Below are 20,000 nucleotides of genomic sequence, written 5' to 3'. Positions count from 1 at the left end.
GGAGCCGCAATGGTTGTTGGTGAATGTGAAAGATCCCATGGTGAATATATTTTGTGAAGAGTAGGTGAGTTATTGCTGGAAGCCTGAAACAAATTCCAAATTCCTGAACACTGAATAAAACATCAGGCTTTTCTAATTGCTATCCAACCCCACATGATGGTGGGAATAATTGGAGCAACAGCAGCAGTAGTAGCAAAAGTAACCCATACACTAGTCTTTGTAAATAGCTTTTGCACAAGTTTAAACATAATTTTTCTGTTATTCTTTCCCAACAAACTTATCCGAAAACAAAACAAGTACTCATTTAATGTTGTACTTTTGTATGGGTTACAAACTTGCATACTGAAATTTTTATTTTTGTTTTCTTGATAAATATGATCAAAAACCCTGTTTGTAAAAATGATAAATATTTGCTCAACTGTCCATTCAATTTTTTTTTATATAAAGTTTATTGTATTAAGAATGCCACAAAAAACAATATAGGTTGCTTTGGAAATAAACCCTTCATATATATATATATATATATATATATATTTATATATATATATATATATATATATATATATATATTTATATATATATATATATATATATATATATATGAAAAAATATATATATATATATATATATATATGAAAATATATATATATATATATATATATATATGAAAATATATATATATATATATATATGTGAAAATATATATATATATATGAAAATATATATATATATATATATATATATATATATATATATATATATATATATATATATATATATATATATATATATATATATATATATCTTCTTCTTCTTCTTCTTTCGGCTGCTCCCGTTAGGGGTCGCCACAGCGGATCATCCATTATGATCCGCATAGTGATTTGGCACATGTTTTACGCCGGATGCCCTTCCTGACGCAACCCTGGTCGCCTCTTACGACACAGGGATATGGTACACCTATTTTAACCGGGGTATACACCGGCCCAGTATACTGGTACTCATTTCGCCGACCTCGGAAGGATGACAGGCTGAGTCAACCCCCTGGTGTATTAATTCAGTGGCTCAACGGGGCTTGAACTCAGGACCTCTTGGATCCCAAGCCGCTGCCCTAACCACTGCGCCAACACCAGGCTTATATGAATATATATATATATATATATATATATATGAATATATATATGAATATATATATATATATGAATATATATATATATATGAATATATATATATATATATATATATATATATATATATATATATATATATATATATGAATATATATATATATATATATATATGAATATATATGAATATATATATATATATATATATATATATATATATATATATATATATATATATATATTCATATATATTCATATATATATATATATATATATATATATATTCATATATATATATATATATATATATATATATATATATATTCATATATATTCATATATATATATATATTCATATATATATTCATATATATATATATATTCATATATATATTCATATATATATTCATATACATATACATATATTCATATATATATATATATATTTTCATATATATATATATATATATATATATATATATATATATAATATATATATATATATATATATATATATATATATATATATATATATATATATATATATAATATATATATATATATATATTCATATATATTCATATATATATATATATTCATATATATATATATATATATATATATATATATATATATATATATATATATATATATATATATTCCAGCCTTACTCAAATTTAATCGTTTCCTCACCTTACTCAAATTTTTGCACAAAGTTAACCAATTAAAACAGATTAAAGTCCAACCTTGAAAGTGAGTTCCACTGCATCATCGACGTTCAGGACGTTGAGAGAGCTTGCACGCTTCATGCTGTGTGGAAATTGTAAGGCAGTGATGGATTGCAAGATAGTGATGGGAATGCATCGAGAAGCTCAGAAAATTACTTAATTCCCACAATTCCTGCTCTCAATTCTGATATAATCCCAGGACCAATTCATTGGTACTGCTGTGAGTTTCAAGCCGCCCCATGTTTGATTCATTTCAGCAACAAGTATCAACATTCCCATATTAAGTTTAGCTCTCAATTATGAGGTTAAGAACAAAAGTTTGAAGGTTTAGGAGAATAGGTTGACAATAAGTTGTCAGGGAAAAGACAGACTTAGGATGGATATTCATCAAACAAAGAGTAATGATTGTGGGTAGGTATGGGGTTTCCAATAAATGGCAGTGAACCGCCATGTTGAAGAGCTGAAAGGAGAAGCAGACTGGCCAGACAAAAGCAATTCCAGACGATTTCTACTCACCCTCCTCTGGCAGCCAGTTAAATGATGGGATATTTTGGTACCACTGTACAAATACACTCATCGTTTTGTCTGCATCTCTCTATCCCTTTCACTTTTAAACGAATTGTAATTTTACATTCAATCCGAGGCAAAAATGCTACAGTTAGAATTATAGTATATGAGAGTAGTACTCTCATGTACTATAAGTTGGTAACAGGTCCAACAACAGTAGTCTGCAGGAAAGGAATTTTTGCCTGGCATGTGTGCAATGTTGACCCTTGCTAGGTTTACAAAATGCACCATGGTTCCCTCGGTGTGATCAAAGCACTGAGTGGTGCGGTGCAATCTGTGTAGCTTTACCCCTGATATTTTGGTTCCGCACCACCTCCTGTTAGCCTCCTCACCAGCTTTTCACTGCTCTTGCGCAGAGACTCACGCAGCTTGCTAAACGAGCCACTGCGCCGCATCGCACCACTCCCATCCTGTGGAGAACATATCATATGGCACTCAATCCTCAGCCTAACCACTGCCTCTTCCACCCCTCAACACATGACAATGCCCCCACATTGAGCCATTGCATTAATTATCTGAAGTTAATTTTTTTATTTTTAAATAAGACGAGAGAGCATCAAGGAGGCCATCTATTTATTATGTGCATTAAAAAGTTGGAATCTTTTTTTCACCCATTCCTGAAAAGCAAATACAGTCCTGGCCAAAATATTGGCACCCTTGCACTTTTTTGAATTGACACTGCACTATTGCTTGAAACCAAATTAGATTTGCTTCACATCTTGGGAGCATTGTATTTAATAATACTAATTATATTAAGATACTAATAATAGGAATAATGAGTGTGTTATGTTTGTGCAACACACATACAATGAGAAGTACCAATTGACTTTCAAACGTTGAAAAACCTATGCAATGTGCATAATTGCATATCAATTGACTTTCAAATTATCTCAAATGCAAAGTCTCAAGTACAAAAGCTGAACAAAGAATATTGCCATAAGTTGGGATTACACCAAGAAAATTGGTTCCTGAGACGTATCAAAGAGTTGAAGAAGCCTATTGGGAAGTACATTAGCAAGCAGCGAGATGCTTTTATGCCATTAAATTTTAAAGACCTTCAGGTCTGTCATTTTTACTATCCGTAAAAAGAACAGGATAAAAATACAAACACACTTCATTAGGAAACTGTCAGAAGAAATGAAATAACATGTGCCAGAGGGGAAATTCTTTTCTTTTAACAATTTTTACATTAAAAGTTAATTTTTGACATGAACATTATATTAAAACAAGCCATGAGAGGAAAGGAAGAGGAGCTTAAAAAAGAGACTGGAGAGCTTCAAAATAAGGGAAAGGCAGTGAGAGGTGGGGTGCGGGTTCAAGCACAAAGTATAGCGAAATGACAAACATATTGGATACAAGGCAAATTATGCTAATGTGTATGGTTGCTCTTCCAGGTAAAATTCACACCTGCATTTGCAAGGTCGTTGACAAGATCTGAAATTGATCAGCTTTTATCATGTAGAGCCGAAGGCTAACTCAGAGGTACTTGCCTTCGAGTCATCTAGTTTAGATTCAACTCTCAAACAGACTATAAACTTCCAGTCTGGTGTTTTGCAGGCATGGCATCGCATCGATGACTATGCCATCTCTTGGAGATCTTAAGTTTGGGACTTGTCTGCTAGCATTAGCTGTGGATCACGCAAAATATCGCACAGTGTCTTTCATTGAAGAATAGGTGAGTTATTGTGGGCAATTTCAAAAAATCCTGTCCTTAACTGCAGGAGCCACTGCATCCACAGCGCAACCAAAAACCCACAGAAATGAAGTCATCAGCAGCAATGTTCTGCATCAGGGGATCAATCACATAAAGACCACACTCGCAGGATATTTAACACCTCTTTTTAGAAAGCTTGTGTTTCCTCAAACACTACTATTACACTTATAACATGACTCCACATTCTTTCATAGGCATTGCACTGATATAGCACTTTGGTCATATGACATGGGATCACAGAGAAAACTATCAACACAAGTGTGTATTCTGGTGCATTACATTTTCCTATGCTAAAGGAGTGGAATTTTATTAGCATTTGTCTTTTATACTGCTTATCCTCACTGATTATTAGGTCCAATAATGCAGGTCAAGTTCAAAATTCATTGATTTGGGCATAAGCCTTGTTAATAGAAATAATAAATTCCTTTTACTTGCTTATTAAACAATCGATCACAAATTGACCTAAAATAATGGATTTAAAAGTACCTCTTATGAAATTCATTCTGAAATATATCATGCTTCTTTAGAGGGATACATGTTAGTGCAATACTATGCAGCGGCACATTATGCAGAAAATCAGCATCAATTGTGAAATTATATTGGATGTCTTCCTTCAGTTTAGAATAACCTGCCTCACCCACTCCTAGAAAATGAAGTTTGAAGTATCCAAAACTTCCTACTCAACAAGATTGGAATGAAGGTAAAGGTGGGAGTAGACAGACATTACATATGGCTTTTTTTTGAAGGACAACTGCCATGCTTGCTGAGACACAACAAATGTACTCACTGTACATTTTTCGAACATGGTCTAATGTTCATGAAACCACTTTTGCAAAGTATGAGTGCGCTCGCATGCACGTACGAAGGCACAAGCACCCATGTATACAAGGCAACAGACCAGTCAACACAGTACGTGTGATTTTAATCTCAGGTCACAGGATCTAAAGGAAAGTACTCAGATGGGAATTTCAAACATGCCAACTCAAAGACAATTTAATGCTCCCGTTAATTTCGCAGTTTATGAAAATGCAAGGGAAGGTTACAATTGTCTATAAAAAGGTGCCGTGTTTGCTGTTTTACCAATGTTTTGTTTGAACCATTTATTGCCAAAATGATATCACTTGTGAAAGCAGTAAACAAATAATGTAATTTCTTGCCAATGCTAGGACTCCTCGATTTCACCTCTATGGAGACGAAACATAAACAGTTTATCTTGAATAAGATAAAGCGGAAGAATTGACTTCAATTAAGTGTCACTCAAGAAAATTAAACTGTTTGTGCCTATCACAATTTTATTTTTGGCATTTAATACTCGCAGAGGTATTTCTGCACGTAAATATAAAAAATAGCTCCGCAAAGCGGGCGCAACCCCTCAGCCCCTTGACGCAAACCAATTTCAAGATGGTGGCCATATTGAAAATCGCAGCATGCCCCTTTTCGAAAGGAACCTTCCTCTACTCAACCCCAACACACCCTGCAAAAATGGATTTAATCGGACAAGGCGTTCTCCTCGAAATCGACGGAAACCAATTTCAAGATGGCTGCCATGGAGGCCACATTGAAAATCACAGCGTGCCCATTTTCGAAAGGAACCTTCCTCTACTCAACCCCAACATACCCTGCAAAAATGGATTTAATCGGACAAGGCGTTCTCCTCGAAATTGACGGAAACCAAAAGTTGACAGACGGACGCCCGCCGGACGGACGCCCGCCCGCCCGGACGGACGCCCGGACAACGCCTGATGACAATACCCCTTAGCCAATTCGGGCTGAGGGGTAAAAAGGACTAAGTGAGCAATGCGCTAAAATACCTTTCCTCCAAGAGGAAAGTCCAAAATTGAAATTATATTTTCTCAAGAAAATAAAATTGAATTCCAAACACAAGCAGAAAAGACTGAGGATACAATTTGAATGAAGTTCGGCAAAGCACTGAAAAAAAACAAGACCATCACAGACCTGAGATGCTATTCATAAAAAGCCGATATTATATTTTTGTAGCGGAGATGGATTTCATGTTAAGACACAAAATAAAGTCTTGAAGGGGAGGAGGTGGGGGGGTCAAAGTCAAAAGGCTTTTCTCTTTTTAAAAATATTACAGTGAAAAGACTTGTTTCAAAGATTCAGATCTATGTTCCCACAGAATCGGGAAACTCGACCATTGCTGAGAAAAAAAGTGTGACACTGGCAGGAAACGATATCAAAAAGGAATAAAATCTGTGCCGTTTCACTGGCACAAATTCCTTCATAATTGGTGGAAAGATTTTTTGACTCCCTCATGTGAGGAATGGAAGAAATTAACCAAAAAAACCAGAAGAGAAAGAAGAAAAGAAAACAAAAAGAAGAGGGAGTCATTAAGAGAAACAGAGAGAAAGAGGAAGGGAGGGAGAAAGAGAGCGAAGAAAGAGCGAGGGAGAGAGCGAGGGAGAGAGAGAGAGAGACGGACAGATGTTGAAAGAGGAGAAATCCACAAAGAATCACAGGGCAAAAGGAAACACCTGGTACCATCATTTTATTGAACATCAGTAGTGTGAGCAAAGCAGCAGAAAAAAATTACACAGGCAAAGGTGAACAAAGCCATTATGGCGAGAATGAGGATACATCAGCAATGTGTCCATCGAGTACTGGAAACAATCAATCAAGGAGCAGGGAAAGCAGAGGAGAAGTTGCTAAGCAGGTCAAAATGCCAAAGGAATAAGATAGGCGACACGAGTGGAAACAGACACAATATTATGTCGTGTGAAAAATACACAATTATGAATCGTAAACAGCAATTAGTTTGCTGTGCGCCTATACAGTATAATACTCCAAGCCACATCGGCAAATGCGCCAGTTGTGGGATATAGAGCAATGGCACTGGATGTTGGCAGCTTCAGGTGGAAATTGCAGAATGAGGGAAGCACGGTAAGAAATACATCGTCATCCAGTGCCTTCCTTCCTTCCTTCCCTTTGTGAAAAGGAGTGCTTATGGCCTGCGAATAAGCTGCCACCACAAGATCCGTGTACAATGTGGTGCATATGCGCTTTATGTAACGTGTCCGAGGCAAAGAACAGGCGTGCTGCTGGAGGTGAGGAAACTTGGACAGTGTGAGTCAGGAGCGGCAAGGGACGGGGTACGGAAAGGGAGTAAAGGTGCCATCCAAGAGCAAGGCAAGCGTAGGAGCCATTAGGCCTGTTGGACAAAGATACAGTACAAAGAAGCTGGTTAGATACACCCACAGGTCAAATGCAGGCAAACAAGTCTGCCAAAAGCTTTGAGCCAGGTTCAGAAACATCACAGAAGGCATTAGTGAATGATACACAGAAAAGGAGCAAAAAAGACAAATGCAGTTTACAGAAAAAGAGAGTGAGGAGAAGAGATCCAAAAAAAAATGTATGGGCCCTTTTGTAGAATGTGTGCACGTGTCTTCACCATTTAACAATCAATTTTATTGTCTGAAGCTATTGTTTGACACCACTTTTAGTTTGCCTTCTCTTCCACAACATTAATTTTCCAATAAACACCCATATAACTGTCCATTTGGTGGAGTTCCCCATAATCTTGGGTGAAATACAATGCATTTGCACGATAATAAAAGGAATGTGGAGCATCTGCAGTGGCTGATCAAATAATCACAAAATGCACTTAATGATGTCTGGCTGGGATTAAAGCAGGAAAATATATTAAAAGGACATGCAGTTTCTCATTCAAGAGAACGTTGTGGCTAGGGTGGCTGGCTTGGGATCTTAGAGTCCTGAATTTGAGCCCTGTTGGCTGCTGAATTAACACCAGGTGGGGTTGTCTCAGCCCGTCATCCTTCCGAGGTCGGCAAAATGAATACCGGTACACTGGTATAGGGGGGCATGGCACCAGCAGCAGAGCCATGCCCCAACAAAATGATAGCTACCCGGCAGCCAAGTTACCATACGTAAGTAAAAGAAGAAAGAGAATGTTAGCTGCTTATGGGTTCTGAAGGAACCAAACGTCCCAAACAAATGATCAGGAGAATGTATTTGCCAGGTTTGTTGATCTGCATACTTTACCCTGAAAGGAGCAAAAAATACCAGTGAGGAATGGGGTGGGAAGGGGAAATTGGAAAAGAAGTAAATTTCAATAGAGAAAGAAGGATAGAGAAAGAAAATATGAGGCAGATAGAGAGAAATATACATATTTTTTAATGAAAGGAGTTTGGGAGGAGACAGAAGCAAAAAAAATGAATAAATAAAGAATAATAGATACAGTAGTATTTAACACTGTGTCAAAAAAAAGTTTCACCATTTTTGCATACTTGATGTAGATGGCAAAATGACAAATTCAGATTGTTAAAAACAAAATGGAGGCTTTAAATGGGGTATCTCAAGAGGAAACTCAAAAGGCAATCGCTAGAGCGTAAACCTCTGACACACAATGCATGATCCAGTAAAACACATCAGGCCCAATAAATTTTTGAAATATCATGCTATATAATCGATCGTTTTTGGCCCAATCTCTCAATGGTGAAGAATCCCTTTAGGTAATTAAAATATATATATATATATATATGTGTATATATATATATATATATATATATATATATATATATATATATATATATATATATATATATATATATATATATATATATATATATATATATATATATATTGTTGTGGTTACCAAATTCGCAAACCACCATTCAGGTCCCTTAGGTGAGGTATCTCGGTAAGTACATGTGTAGTTAGGCCCAAACCCGTTGTCTAGTGGGAATACATGTCATTTATGCGTGCTGCGACTCTTCAGGATAGCCGTTTTTCTTTTGCTATCTTTATTTTGGACCAACCGCCATGATTACCACCACAACCACAACATCAATCACCAACCACAACGCCGCTTCACCACAACCGCCACGACCTTCACGTCACACCTCGCAACCGTCGCATCGCCACCGTTCTTGCGCCGCTTGTGGGTACCGGTGTTGGACTCGTGCAGGGCGCGTGCCGAACGGCGTGTACAAAATCACGGATTTTGTGCTTCAAAACGGATCAAAACGACACACGCCCACTTTTTGCCTTCCAATCGGTGAGCGAGGGCGGTTTGGCCCGCCTCCAGGGCGTTGGAGGGCGATCGATATATGCAAATTTATGGATCAAAAGCATTCACGCCCACTTTTTCTCGGGCCAATGGGGGAGGCGAGGTGAAAGGTCGAAGGAGGGGTCAAAGATGAGAGGGCGAAGCCACGGGGCTGATATAAGCAACCGTGTTCGTCAGTCCAGTGAGTAGTAGAGAAAGAGAAGGGAACAGAGAGTTAAGACTTCGCGGGCGGTGGAGTTGGCAAGAAGGAGCTGGTCATCGTGTGCGTTGGAGTCGGAGCGGAGGGGACGGAGCTGTGGAGAGGCGGCGAGGGCAGACGAGGGGGTGCTCGCGTCGTGCAGGGAGCTGCACCCCAGGGAGGCCGACAGCGCGACCTGGCCGAGGTGGAGACGCTCGTCGCGGGACAATAAAAATCCTCTATACCCCGAGCATCAGCAACCCCCTCCTGTTTCCCCCGGCGCTGAGATGGGCCCCCTTGGTCGCACTCTTTCCCACCCCCTACCAGACACTGCCCGCGAGGCCCGCAGAGTTGAGGCACCATCGCCGCTCCGCGTCTCATCACAGACGGGTAGGCCCGACCCGGTCTCGGCCTCAGGCCCGCCTCATCCTTGAGGGTATTCTTTTCCTTGGTTTTGGGTATGTGTTGTCGGCGCCGTCTGTGAAGTAAAATTGTATAAGTGTTGCCGTGTGCTCGGTCGTCGGATAGCTCTGCATTGTGTTTCTCTTTTATATTTGCTTTTTGTGTAATATTGTGTGCTTTTGGTGGAATTGAATATGTGTGCTTTCCGTTCGTCGCGAATAAATGTGCTTTGTGTTGAACTGTTTCCCGCTTCGCTTCGTCATTTCTCCCATTGAATCCTCATCTTGCTTCACGTAAAGGGTTGGTAGTGGGCTGAATACGCCCGATAATTAATCGAACCGTCGAGGTCGACGATAACACCGCTCGGTTATCCCGATAGTACGGAGCGGGTGGCAAGTGGCCCGTGTCCGAAGTCGACCTGCGGCGAGGTGCGATCGCCCGGTCTACCCTCCGCGTGGGTACTTAGGTAGTTCGAATTTGGCGAGCAACCCTATCCCACGCGGGGGCTGATTGGCTCGATCGCGGTGAGACCGAAAGGTCCACCCGTGACTGGTTCCCGGCGTTAGTCCGAGAGGGTCACGACTGGATTGTCCGTCCGGTGGGCGACGTGCCGCGATACGAGTTACGTGGCCATCAGCACGCCGGCGGGCGCGAATACCGTAACACTGGTGTCAGGTCGTGCGATACAAATTCATCGCCCTCCTCGCGGCACTGGTATCGGAGAACAGGAAAACGGGCTCTCCTGTCACCGGCTAAATTCACGGGAATCGGTCCAGGGGTGAGAGAAGCGACCCCCGATTCCCTCCAAATTACGAGCGAGCAAAATTAACCCTTCACGAGAAGCAAGATGGCGTCTCAAGGCGGGTGCCGGGTGGATTAGGTATGTGTAATAGTGTGTAGAATCCATGGTCCAGGATGGAATCCCCGAGCAGGAAATGTTGATTGTGCAGGAACACGGACTCGCCCAACTGAACCCAGAGCCCGAAATAGGTGCGGCAGCGGTGTATGACACCTACCCCCCCCCCCTCTCCACCAAAACCCTTCCCCAACCCCTGCCGAAACGGCTCACTCAAGCGCACCCGACATGGCCCAGCTAATCACCATGCTGGCAAAAATGAATGCGGAAATGACAGCGAGAATGGATGCAAACGCAAATGAATTTATAAACGAAATGAAAGGCATGAGCAAACAAATAAACGAAAAGATCGATGCAAGTACACAGCAAATGAAGGAAGAAACGAAAAAGCTGCGGGGTGAGACGCAGAACATGGGCCGATGCCTGCAGGCGGGCATGAAGGCCGTGACCAGGGAGCTGGGAATGGCGACTCCACGTGTGGGAGCAAACGAGCTGGAAGGGGGTGCAACGGCTGACAGGCCCGCGGTGGAGGCGGGTAAGGAAAAAGTAATTCGGGAGACAAGAGACGAGGTGAAAGTAATTGCGAGGGAGAGAAAAGAACAATTAATACGAAGAGCAAGGATGAGGTACGCGGAGATCGTGAAAGAGCAAGGAGTGAAAAACAGGGAAGGACGGGAGCGACTTAAAGAGAAAGCAAGGTTGACCTACATAAAATTAAGGGAAAGACGCCAGAAAGAAGCAGAGACCAATAAACACGATGAAGACGGGGTAAGTGACGCGCACACACACACGGAGGTAGTGGAGGACAATGGGGGTGAGCTCGCGGAGCGTGTAGAGACCCAGTGCGAGCACCTGGGTGGCCTCCTCCAGGAACGAGGGGAGGGAGTATGCCCCCTTGAGGCGAGTCACGACCAGGTGAGTTCGGTCGTGCTTTGCGAGGTTGAGGGGAGGAGTGCTGCGAACGGGTGCTTGGAGAGCTTGGGGGGTATAGAGGCCCCGGAGACCCTTGTGGGGACACGAATCCCCAGTGTGGTTGTCCCTGTGTGTGTGGTGCAAGGCGTGAGTGCGTCCCCGTGTGTGGAAGCGACCCCGTGTGTGAGTGGTGTGGTGGCGATGGTGGCGATGGTGCCGGAGTGCGTGCTTCCCAGCACGCCGTGTGTGGATGAGGCATCGTGTGTGGAAGAGGCCGTGGGTGTGAGTGAAACGGCCTGTATGAGTGAGGCACCGTGTGTGGAAGAGGCCGTGTGTGTGAGTGAAACGGCCAGTGTGGATGAGGCACAGCGGTTGAGTGCCCCCGCGTGTGTGGATGAGGCACGGAGTGCGAGTGAGGCACCGCGGGTGCGTGCCCCCGCACGCGTGAGTGAACGGCCGTGTGCAAGGTCGCTGTGTGCAAGGGAGACCGTGTGTGTGAGAGAGCGGTATGTAAGGGAGATGTCGGTTGGCATGCGGGAGCACGCAGCCGCGTCTCCCGGTGTGAATGTGATGAAGTGGACTGTGTGCGTCGTAACACGCAGGTATGCATGTGTGGAATGGAGACGGAGACGGCGACAGAGGAGAGAAAGCCGAGTAGCGGCTGTAGTTGTTTCGGGGACCGTGCCGGGTTCACCCAGCAGTGAGCACGCGGTTCGTGCTGTGCAACGCACGAGACCACCACGTGCTCGCTTGCGAGAGTGAAGTCCCGGTCCGGAAACGCACGCGGTGGATTTGCCGATCCCGCGGACGGACAAAGTTTAGGCAGGATAACGGATTTGGACCGGACGGGTTCTCCACGCGATCGTGTGTGTTAAGCTCCAACGGGCAAAGCACATGTGTTCGCGTGGGGAACCCCTCGAGACGTGGGGCTTGTGTTTTTTTTATGCGCACGGTGACGTCATGGCTGCACGTGTGGTTGGAATCCGGCAGGAGGGGTATCCCGGCCGGATGGTACCGTCAAAGGAGGGACGAGGAACACGTGCAGCTGCATGACGTCACGGGCAGGTGCAAAGTGCGCGAGTTGCCGCGCTGGTGATGCGCATGGAAAAAAAAAAAAAAAAAAGCAAGCCTCACTTTCGGGTGCACAGGATTCCTGGGCAAGGGGTGGAAGACCCCCTTGACCCTGGGCACAGGATGGAAACTAGTTAGGGGGAAGGGTTAGCTTAGTTAGACCGACTTCATGGGGCAGGGGTATGTCCTCATGGAGTCCGTGGAATGGATTAGGTAGAGGGATTTAGTGAGCTTTAGGTTGGGAAATTAAATGATTTATTTGGAGACATGGACAGACTTTGGATGTGTAGTGGGGACGTAGCTTAGCTACGTAGGTTAAAAGGAACGTGCTGTAGTTCAAGGGACGACGTGGGAGCACGAGTTAGTTAGGGGATGTAGATAGAAGGATGGCAGAGTTCAGCGGTGTGTGTGTTGGTGAGTTGGGAGGTGAGTACATGATGAGTGAGTGAGGCCAGCGGGTCTGTGTGAGTGGAGCGAATGGGGAATGCATGGTGCGATGAGTGATTGGGGGGAGGAGTGACTCCCGCCCAAGGGACCCCGGGGTCAGTATAAAGTAAGTTAGCTGGGTTAGTTAAATTGAAAAATGGAGGTCGTTTTGCTGTTGGTGGGAATGTAGGCTCGAAACCCATCTGGAGGGGTGCAGGAGCCCTGTTGGCCGGGCTTGGGAGCGTGGCTGCGAAAGGTGAGTATCGCTGAGTGGGTACCCGGGCACCAGGCTGGTCGGCCGCGGTAGGCCATGGGCCCATGGGGGCCGGGATAGAGTAGTGGGCACGGGTGCGCCTGCTTGGTGCGGGGCCCGGGCGCCATTGGCCGCGTGGGCAGTGTTGTGGGCACGGGTGACCCTCGGAAAGGGGCCCGGGAGGCCGGCCTGCCACGTGTGCGTTTCAGGGGAGGTGCCATGGGGGCACTCCCGGAGTTAGGGAGCTGGTAGGCTCGGAGGCAGTGTAGTGCCCGGGGTGCCATAGCGGGAGATTCGGCAGAGGGTCGGAGTGCCTGTAAAGGGAGCCACGTGTCCCAGCCAGGAGACCGTGTGAGGGCACGGAGAGAAAATTGGGGGGCGAGGCCCGAAATTGTGAGGACACCAACACAGGCGACGGGAATCTGGGTTGTTAGAACCAATAGTTTAAGCGAGAGGCGCTTGTTGAAAGCCCCGGGGTAGTTTAACAGTTAAATGGTTAGGGTAGATTAGGAGATGTACCCCTCCGCACCATCCATCCCCTCGCTGTCGTTGTGGGCCGCTGGACCCACTTTGGGTTAGATCGCCGAACTCTGGGGAGGCCATTCTGAGGCGTAGGCTTGGGAGTAGGCTAGGTGACAGGATAGGTTAGCCGAACAAGGACGATAAAGGGGGTTAGGGGACGATTTATAGTGGGGAAGTAAAAATAAAAACAACAAAAAAATAAGTTGGGGCTAAATTGGGGTTTGACAAATTAAGGGAGTGGGTATGTACAGTGACAGGCAAAGGCGATAGGTGGGAGGGAGACAGGTAGGTAGGTCCGAGCCCGCCTTCCAAGTGGCCAGCACCACCGCACTCCCTCCACCAACCTCCACTGAACGGCAAAGGCTGGCCAACTTCATCGGCTGGCCGTGTTTTTCTTCGAGGCGGAGGCCGGCCAACTTCATCGGCCAACTTCATCGGCAGCTGTTGTTTTGCTGCAAGGCCTGTGCCATCGGCTGGCCGTGTTTTGCTTCAAGGCCTGTGCCGGCCACTTCGTCTGCAGCTGCTGTACTTCAAGGCCTGTGCCGGCCAGTTCATCTGCCGGCTGTGTTTGCCTGCAACGGTCTTCTTCTGCGGGCTGTGTTTGCCTGCAGCGGCCTTCTTCTGCGGGCTGTGTTTGCCTGCTGCCTTTGCCATGCCATGCCCACTGCCCATGTTCACCAGCCCCGTTCAATTTTTGCTTTGCCCCCCCCCCCTGTTCATTTCCATGTGCGCCAGGATCAAGGCAACAGTTTGCAAGCTGCAAGAACTGCCCTGTTGGCAGCTACAACACGGGCCTGCAGTGGCGGCCCATGCACCGTGTTTGTGTTCCTCCATCCATTCGTGTGCTCATTGCGTGTGCCACTTGAGCTGGCACGGAGACTGCATTTGTGCAGCCCATGCACCGTTGTGGTTCACTGAGTTCAGTTCAAAAGGGAAGGCCTTGGACTGCGTGTGAGCAGCCAGCCACGTTCCCTGTCACCTGCATTGTTTGAGCCAGAGACTGCATGCGGGCAGCCTGGCTCCCTGCTAACTGCTTTCTTTTTGCAGAGTTCAATGATCCTGGGCCATGGTTTAGTGTAAAATTTGTAAGTTAAGGTTAAGATGTACTGTAAATATGAGTGCGCCCCCGGCATGTCTGTCCTAGCGCCGGCAATTTTATTTAAGTCGTCCGTGTGAGTGAGTTTGTTTAGATAGTTACGCAGCCCTCAGGTTATTTATTTTGGGGACACGAATACCATGAATGTCGCACTCAGGGATCCGTAGGTAAAATGTACTAGGGGAAAACTACACATGATGGCACACGAAAATTTGACGACTCGGGACGAGTCTGTAAAAAGGGGAGGGGGTAGTGTTGTGGTTACCAAATTCGCAAACCACCATTCAGGTCCCTTAGGTGAGGTATCTCGTCAAGTACATGTGTAGTTAGGCCCAAACCCGTTGTCTCGTGGGAATACATGTCATTTATGCGTGCTGCGACTCTTCAGGATAGCCGTTTTTCTTTTGCTATCTTTATTTTGGACCAACCGCCATGATTACCACCACAACCACAACATCAACCACCAACCACAACGCCGCTTGCCCACAACCGCCACGACCTTCACGTCACACCTCGCAACTGTCGCATCGCCACCGTTCTTGCGCCGCTTGTGGGTACCGGTGTTGGACTCGTGCAGGGCGCGCGCCGAACGGCGTGTACAAAATCACGGATTTTGTGCTTCAAAAACGGATCAAAAACGACACACGCCCACTTTTTGCCGTCCAATCGGTGAGCGAGGGGCGATTTGGCCCCGCCTCCAGGGCGTTGGAGGGCGATCGATATATGCAAATTTATGGATCAAAAAGCATTCACGCCCACTTTTTTCTCGGGCCAATGGGGAGCGAGGTGAAAGGTCGAAGGGAGGGGGTCAAAGATGAGAGGGCGAAGCCACGGGGCTGATATAAGCGACCGTGTTCGTCAGTCCAGTGAGTAGTAGAGAAAGAGAAGGGAACAGAGAGTTAAGACTTCGCGGGCGGTGGAGTTGGCAAGAAGGAGCTGGTCGTCGTGTGCGTTGGAGTCGGAGCGGAGGGGACGGAGCTGTGGAGAGGCGGCGAGGGCAGACGAGGGGGTGCTCGCGTCGTGCAGGGAGCTGCACCCCAGGGAGGCCGACAGCGCGACCTGGCCGAGGTGGAGACGCTCGTCGCGGGACAATAAAAATCCTCTATACCCCGAGCATCAGCAACCCCCTCCTGTTTCCCCCCGCGCTGAGATAGTGCGACCAAGGGGGCCCCTTTCCCACCCCCTACCAGACACTGCCCGCGAGGCCCGCGGAGTTGAGGCACCATCGCCGCTCCGCGTCTCATCACAGACGGGTAGGCCCGACCCGGTCTCGGCCTCAGGCCCACCTCATCCTTGAGGGTATTCTTTTCCTTGGTTTTGGGTATGTGTTGTCGGCGCCGTTTGTGAAGTAAAATTGTATAAGTGTTGCCGTGTGCTCGGTAGTCGGATAGCTCTGCATTGTGTTTCTCTTTTATATTTGCTTTTTGTGTAATATTGTGTGCTTTTGGTGGAATTGAATATGTGTGCTTTCCGTTCGTCGCGAATAAATGTGCTTTGTGTTGAACTGTTTCCCGCTTCGCTTCGTCATTTCTCCCATTGAATCCTCATCTTGCTTCACGTAAAGGGTTGGTAGTGGGCTGAATACGCCCGATAATTAATCGAACCGTCGAGGTCGACGATAACACCGCTCGGTTATCCCGATAGTACGGAACGGGTCGCTTAAGTGGCCCGTGTCCGAAGTCGACCTGCGGCGAGGTGCGATCGCCCGGTCTACCCTCCGCGTGGGTACTTAGGTAGGTCGAATTTGGCGAGCAACCCTATCCCACGCGGGGGCTGATTGGCTCGATCGCGGTGAGACCGAAAGGTCCACCCGTGACTGGTTCCCGGCGTTAGTCCGAGAGGGTCACGACTGGATTGTCCGTCCGGTGGGCGACGTGCCGCGATTCGAGTTACGTGGCCGTCAGCACGCCGGCGGGCGCGAATACCGTAACAATACATATATATATATATATATATATATATATATATATATATATATATATATATATATATATATATATATATATATACATACATATAGATACATATATACATATATATATACATACATATAGATACATATATACATATATATATATATATACATATAGATACATATATACATATATATATATATACATATAGATACATATATACATATACATATATATATATAGATACATATATACATATACATATATATATATATATATATATATATATATATATATATATATATATATATATATATATATCAGATCAGGATCCTGATTCGGAACTTCACCAAAATCAAATCAATTAGTCTTCATCACACACTCAGTGTCCACCAAGTTTCACATGAATCCATCCAAAACTTTTTGAGATATCGTGCGAAATATGCACATCATGCCTGGTGTTGGCTAAATAGTTAGGGTGGTGGGCTTGGGATCTCAGGATCCTGAGTTCAAATCCCCCTCGGCTATTGAATTAATACCAGGTGGGGTTGATGGTGGTCGTATGGCGGATTAGCTGCCGGGGTAGCTATCATTTATTGAAGCGTGACTGTGTCGCTGATGCAGTACCCCTCTACCAGTACACACACTGGAACTGGTACTCATTTCGCCGACCTCGGAGGGATGACAGACTGAGTCAACCCCCTGGTGTATTAATTCAGTGCCCGACGGGGCTTGAACTCAGAACCCTAGGATCCCAAGCCGCCACCCTAACCACTGAGCCAACATCAGGCCTCCAGGTGGGGTTGGCCCTGCCTGTCATCTTTCCGAGGTCAGCAAAATGAGTGCCAGCATGCTGGTATCATGTGTCGCGTGGCGACCTGTCCAGGATTGTGCCCAATAGCCAAGTAGACTGCCGAGGCAGCACCAACGCTCCGCACAGAGTATGGTCCCAATGGATTTGGGGGGGGGGGGTTCGAGGAATGGGGATTGGTGGGGGGAAAGTTGGGATGGGCGATTCGAGGAGTGGGGATTGGAGAATTTAAGGAGTGGTGATATGCCTGGTGGTTTAATGATTAGGGTGGCAGGCTTAGATCCAAGGGGCCCATGTTCAAATCCCGCTCAGCCATTCAATTAATACCAGGTGGGGTTGACTCAGCCTATCATCCTTCCGAGGTCAGCAAAATGAGTACCAACATGCTGGGATGATTTAGCAGTTCGAGTATCCTGCGCCGGAGTGGCAATCCATCCAGGATTGTGCCCATTAGCACAAGAGACTGCTTTGGGAGCACCGACGAGTATGGTCCCAATGGATGGATGGTTGCTGCTATATATTGTTTTGGCCCGATCTCTCAATGGTGAAGAAGCACTAAAAAAATTCCAATAGCCGGATCCGGATCTTCACCAAAATATAATCAATTTGTCCTTATCACACACCCAACCTGCCCACCAAATTTCATCCGAATATGTCCACAACTTTTTGAGATATCCTGCACACAAACAAACAAAGTCATAGACTGGTACTTACGAATTCGTCAACTTGATCTCTGACCTTGTTTAATAAAAGTTGTCTCTGAGAAGGTAGCGACGCAAACCAGAAGTTTCTACGATGTTTCTCTACCAAACCATCAAAAATTGAATGTTTGACCGCACTGTGACCTTGACCTTTGACCGATTTTCACCAAAATCTAATCAGCGCTAGCCACCACCCTCCTGAATCACGTGGTGTAATTTGACATTGGTAGCTTCTTCTGTTCTCGAGTCATCATGTTTTGGATGTTTGACCTCACTGTGACCTTTGACCGATTTTGACCAAAATCTAATCAGCGCTAGCCATCACCCTCCTGAATCACGTGGTGTAATTTGACATTGGTAGCTTCTTCGGTTCTCGAGTTATCGTTCCTACAAACAAACAAACAAACAAACACACAAACAGATGAAGAAGTCATCAATATACTTACGAAATCTTTAGATTTCGTAAGTAATAATGAGCCCAATTTGCCGACTATCCCTGTCAGTCACATTTCTTTTGATGTCCAGGCTTTCTAATGGATATTATTCCCTAGTTTTCGATACTGGGTGAACCGTAGAAAACTGCTTCTGAAGGACACTTTTGTAAGCTTAAATATTTCCTTGAGGGCCAGGCAAGCTTCATGGCTCACACAATCATACACCTTATGAACTCGCATCGATCCTTGTGTGTTGACCCCGATATGCACCAGTTGAGCTCCTTTTAAAATACACCTAACTTGTTAAGTACAACAGCAAGTGATCCACTGCAATTTACAACCACGTGACGAAGTGTATCATGAAGCAGATACATTTTAATTTTTACCTCCACCACAAAAGGTGGACAAAGGTGATGTTTTCACCCATCTGCTTGTCTGTCTGTGAGCTGCATATCTTAAGTTATAGAGTGATTTGGACAAAACTTGGTGGACAGGTTGGGTGTGTGACAAGGACAAATTGATTCGATTTCCGTGAAGATTTGTACGTGGATCCAGATACTGTACTCGAATTTTTATTTTTATTTTCCAGTGATTCTTCACCATTGAGAGGTGGGGCTAAAAACGATATATAGCACGATATCTCAAAAAGTGGTGGACACAACAAAAAGTTGTGGTAATATTTTCACCCATAGTGGGGCAACTTAGCTAAATATAGCATAACAATTGTGCATTTTGTGAGGAAAGCACCAAATTTGGCACACTAGTAGCCTATCATATTATGAACAGGTTTGGATATTGGGCCATCTCAAAATTTTTGATGGCAGTGGAAAATGGCTGCCACAGCCATCAGCGGCTGAATTTGAGATGACCCAATATCCAAATATGTTCATTATATGTTAGGCTACTAGTGTGCCAAATTTGGTGCTTTCCTCACAAAATGCACAATTGTTATGCTAAGTTGCCCCACTGCCATCCCATGATCTCTATTTCCATATGTCGAGAATGGGAATCTTGAGAAGTCCAGTTTGCAAAGTTCAACTTCTCACAACAATCATAATTATCGATAACTGATAATAATTCATTGTTTGTCTGTGCGTTATCCCGTCCACAAAACAGTGATGACTCCATCTGTCCATATATATATATATATATATATATATATATATATATATATATATATATATATATATATATATATATATATATATATATATATATATATATATATATATATATATCTTCTTC

General features: G+C 44.6%; 1 protein-coding gene across 16 annotated transcripts in view; it reads right to left on the bottom strand.

The window, feature by feature from the left end:
- KLC4 (kinesin light chain 4) overlaps window positions 1-20,000 on the bottom strand; it is a 232,257-nt gene that overhangs the window by 27,042 nt on the left and 185,215 nt on the right. For 12 of the 16 annotated variants that reach the window (XM_085888200.1, XM_085888197.1, XM_085888193.1 and 9 more), the window contains 2 exons: window positions 2,708-2,829; window positions 1,871-1,934 (listed from right to left, as the gene is read on the bottom strand). In XM_085888200.1, coding sequence (XP_085744326.1) covers window positions 1,871-1,934; window positions 2,708-2,829 — 186 coding nt within the window. Of the gene's footprint in view, window positions 1-1,870; window positions 1,935-2,707; window positions 2,830-6,623; window positions 7,303-20,000 lie in introns of those variants that run through there. The other 4 variants (XM_085888203.1, XM_085888204.1, XM_085888206.1 and 1 more) reach the window with 2 other exon arrangements.

The sequence above is a fragment of the Eptatretus burgeri genome, chromosome 7 (genome assembly GCF_056783735.1).
Source record: "Eptatretus burgeri isolate ZD-2024b chromosome 7, Ebu_testis_v1, whole genome shotgun sequence".
Taxonomy (NCBI): Eukaryota; Metazoa; Chordata; class Myxini; order Myxiniformes; family Myxinidae; genus Eptatretus; species Eptatretus burgeri.
This window is presented reverse-complemented; position numbering and strand designations above follow the sequence as displayed.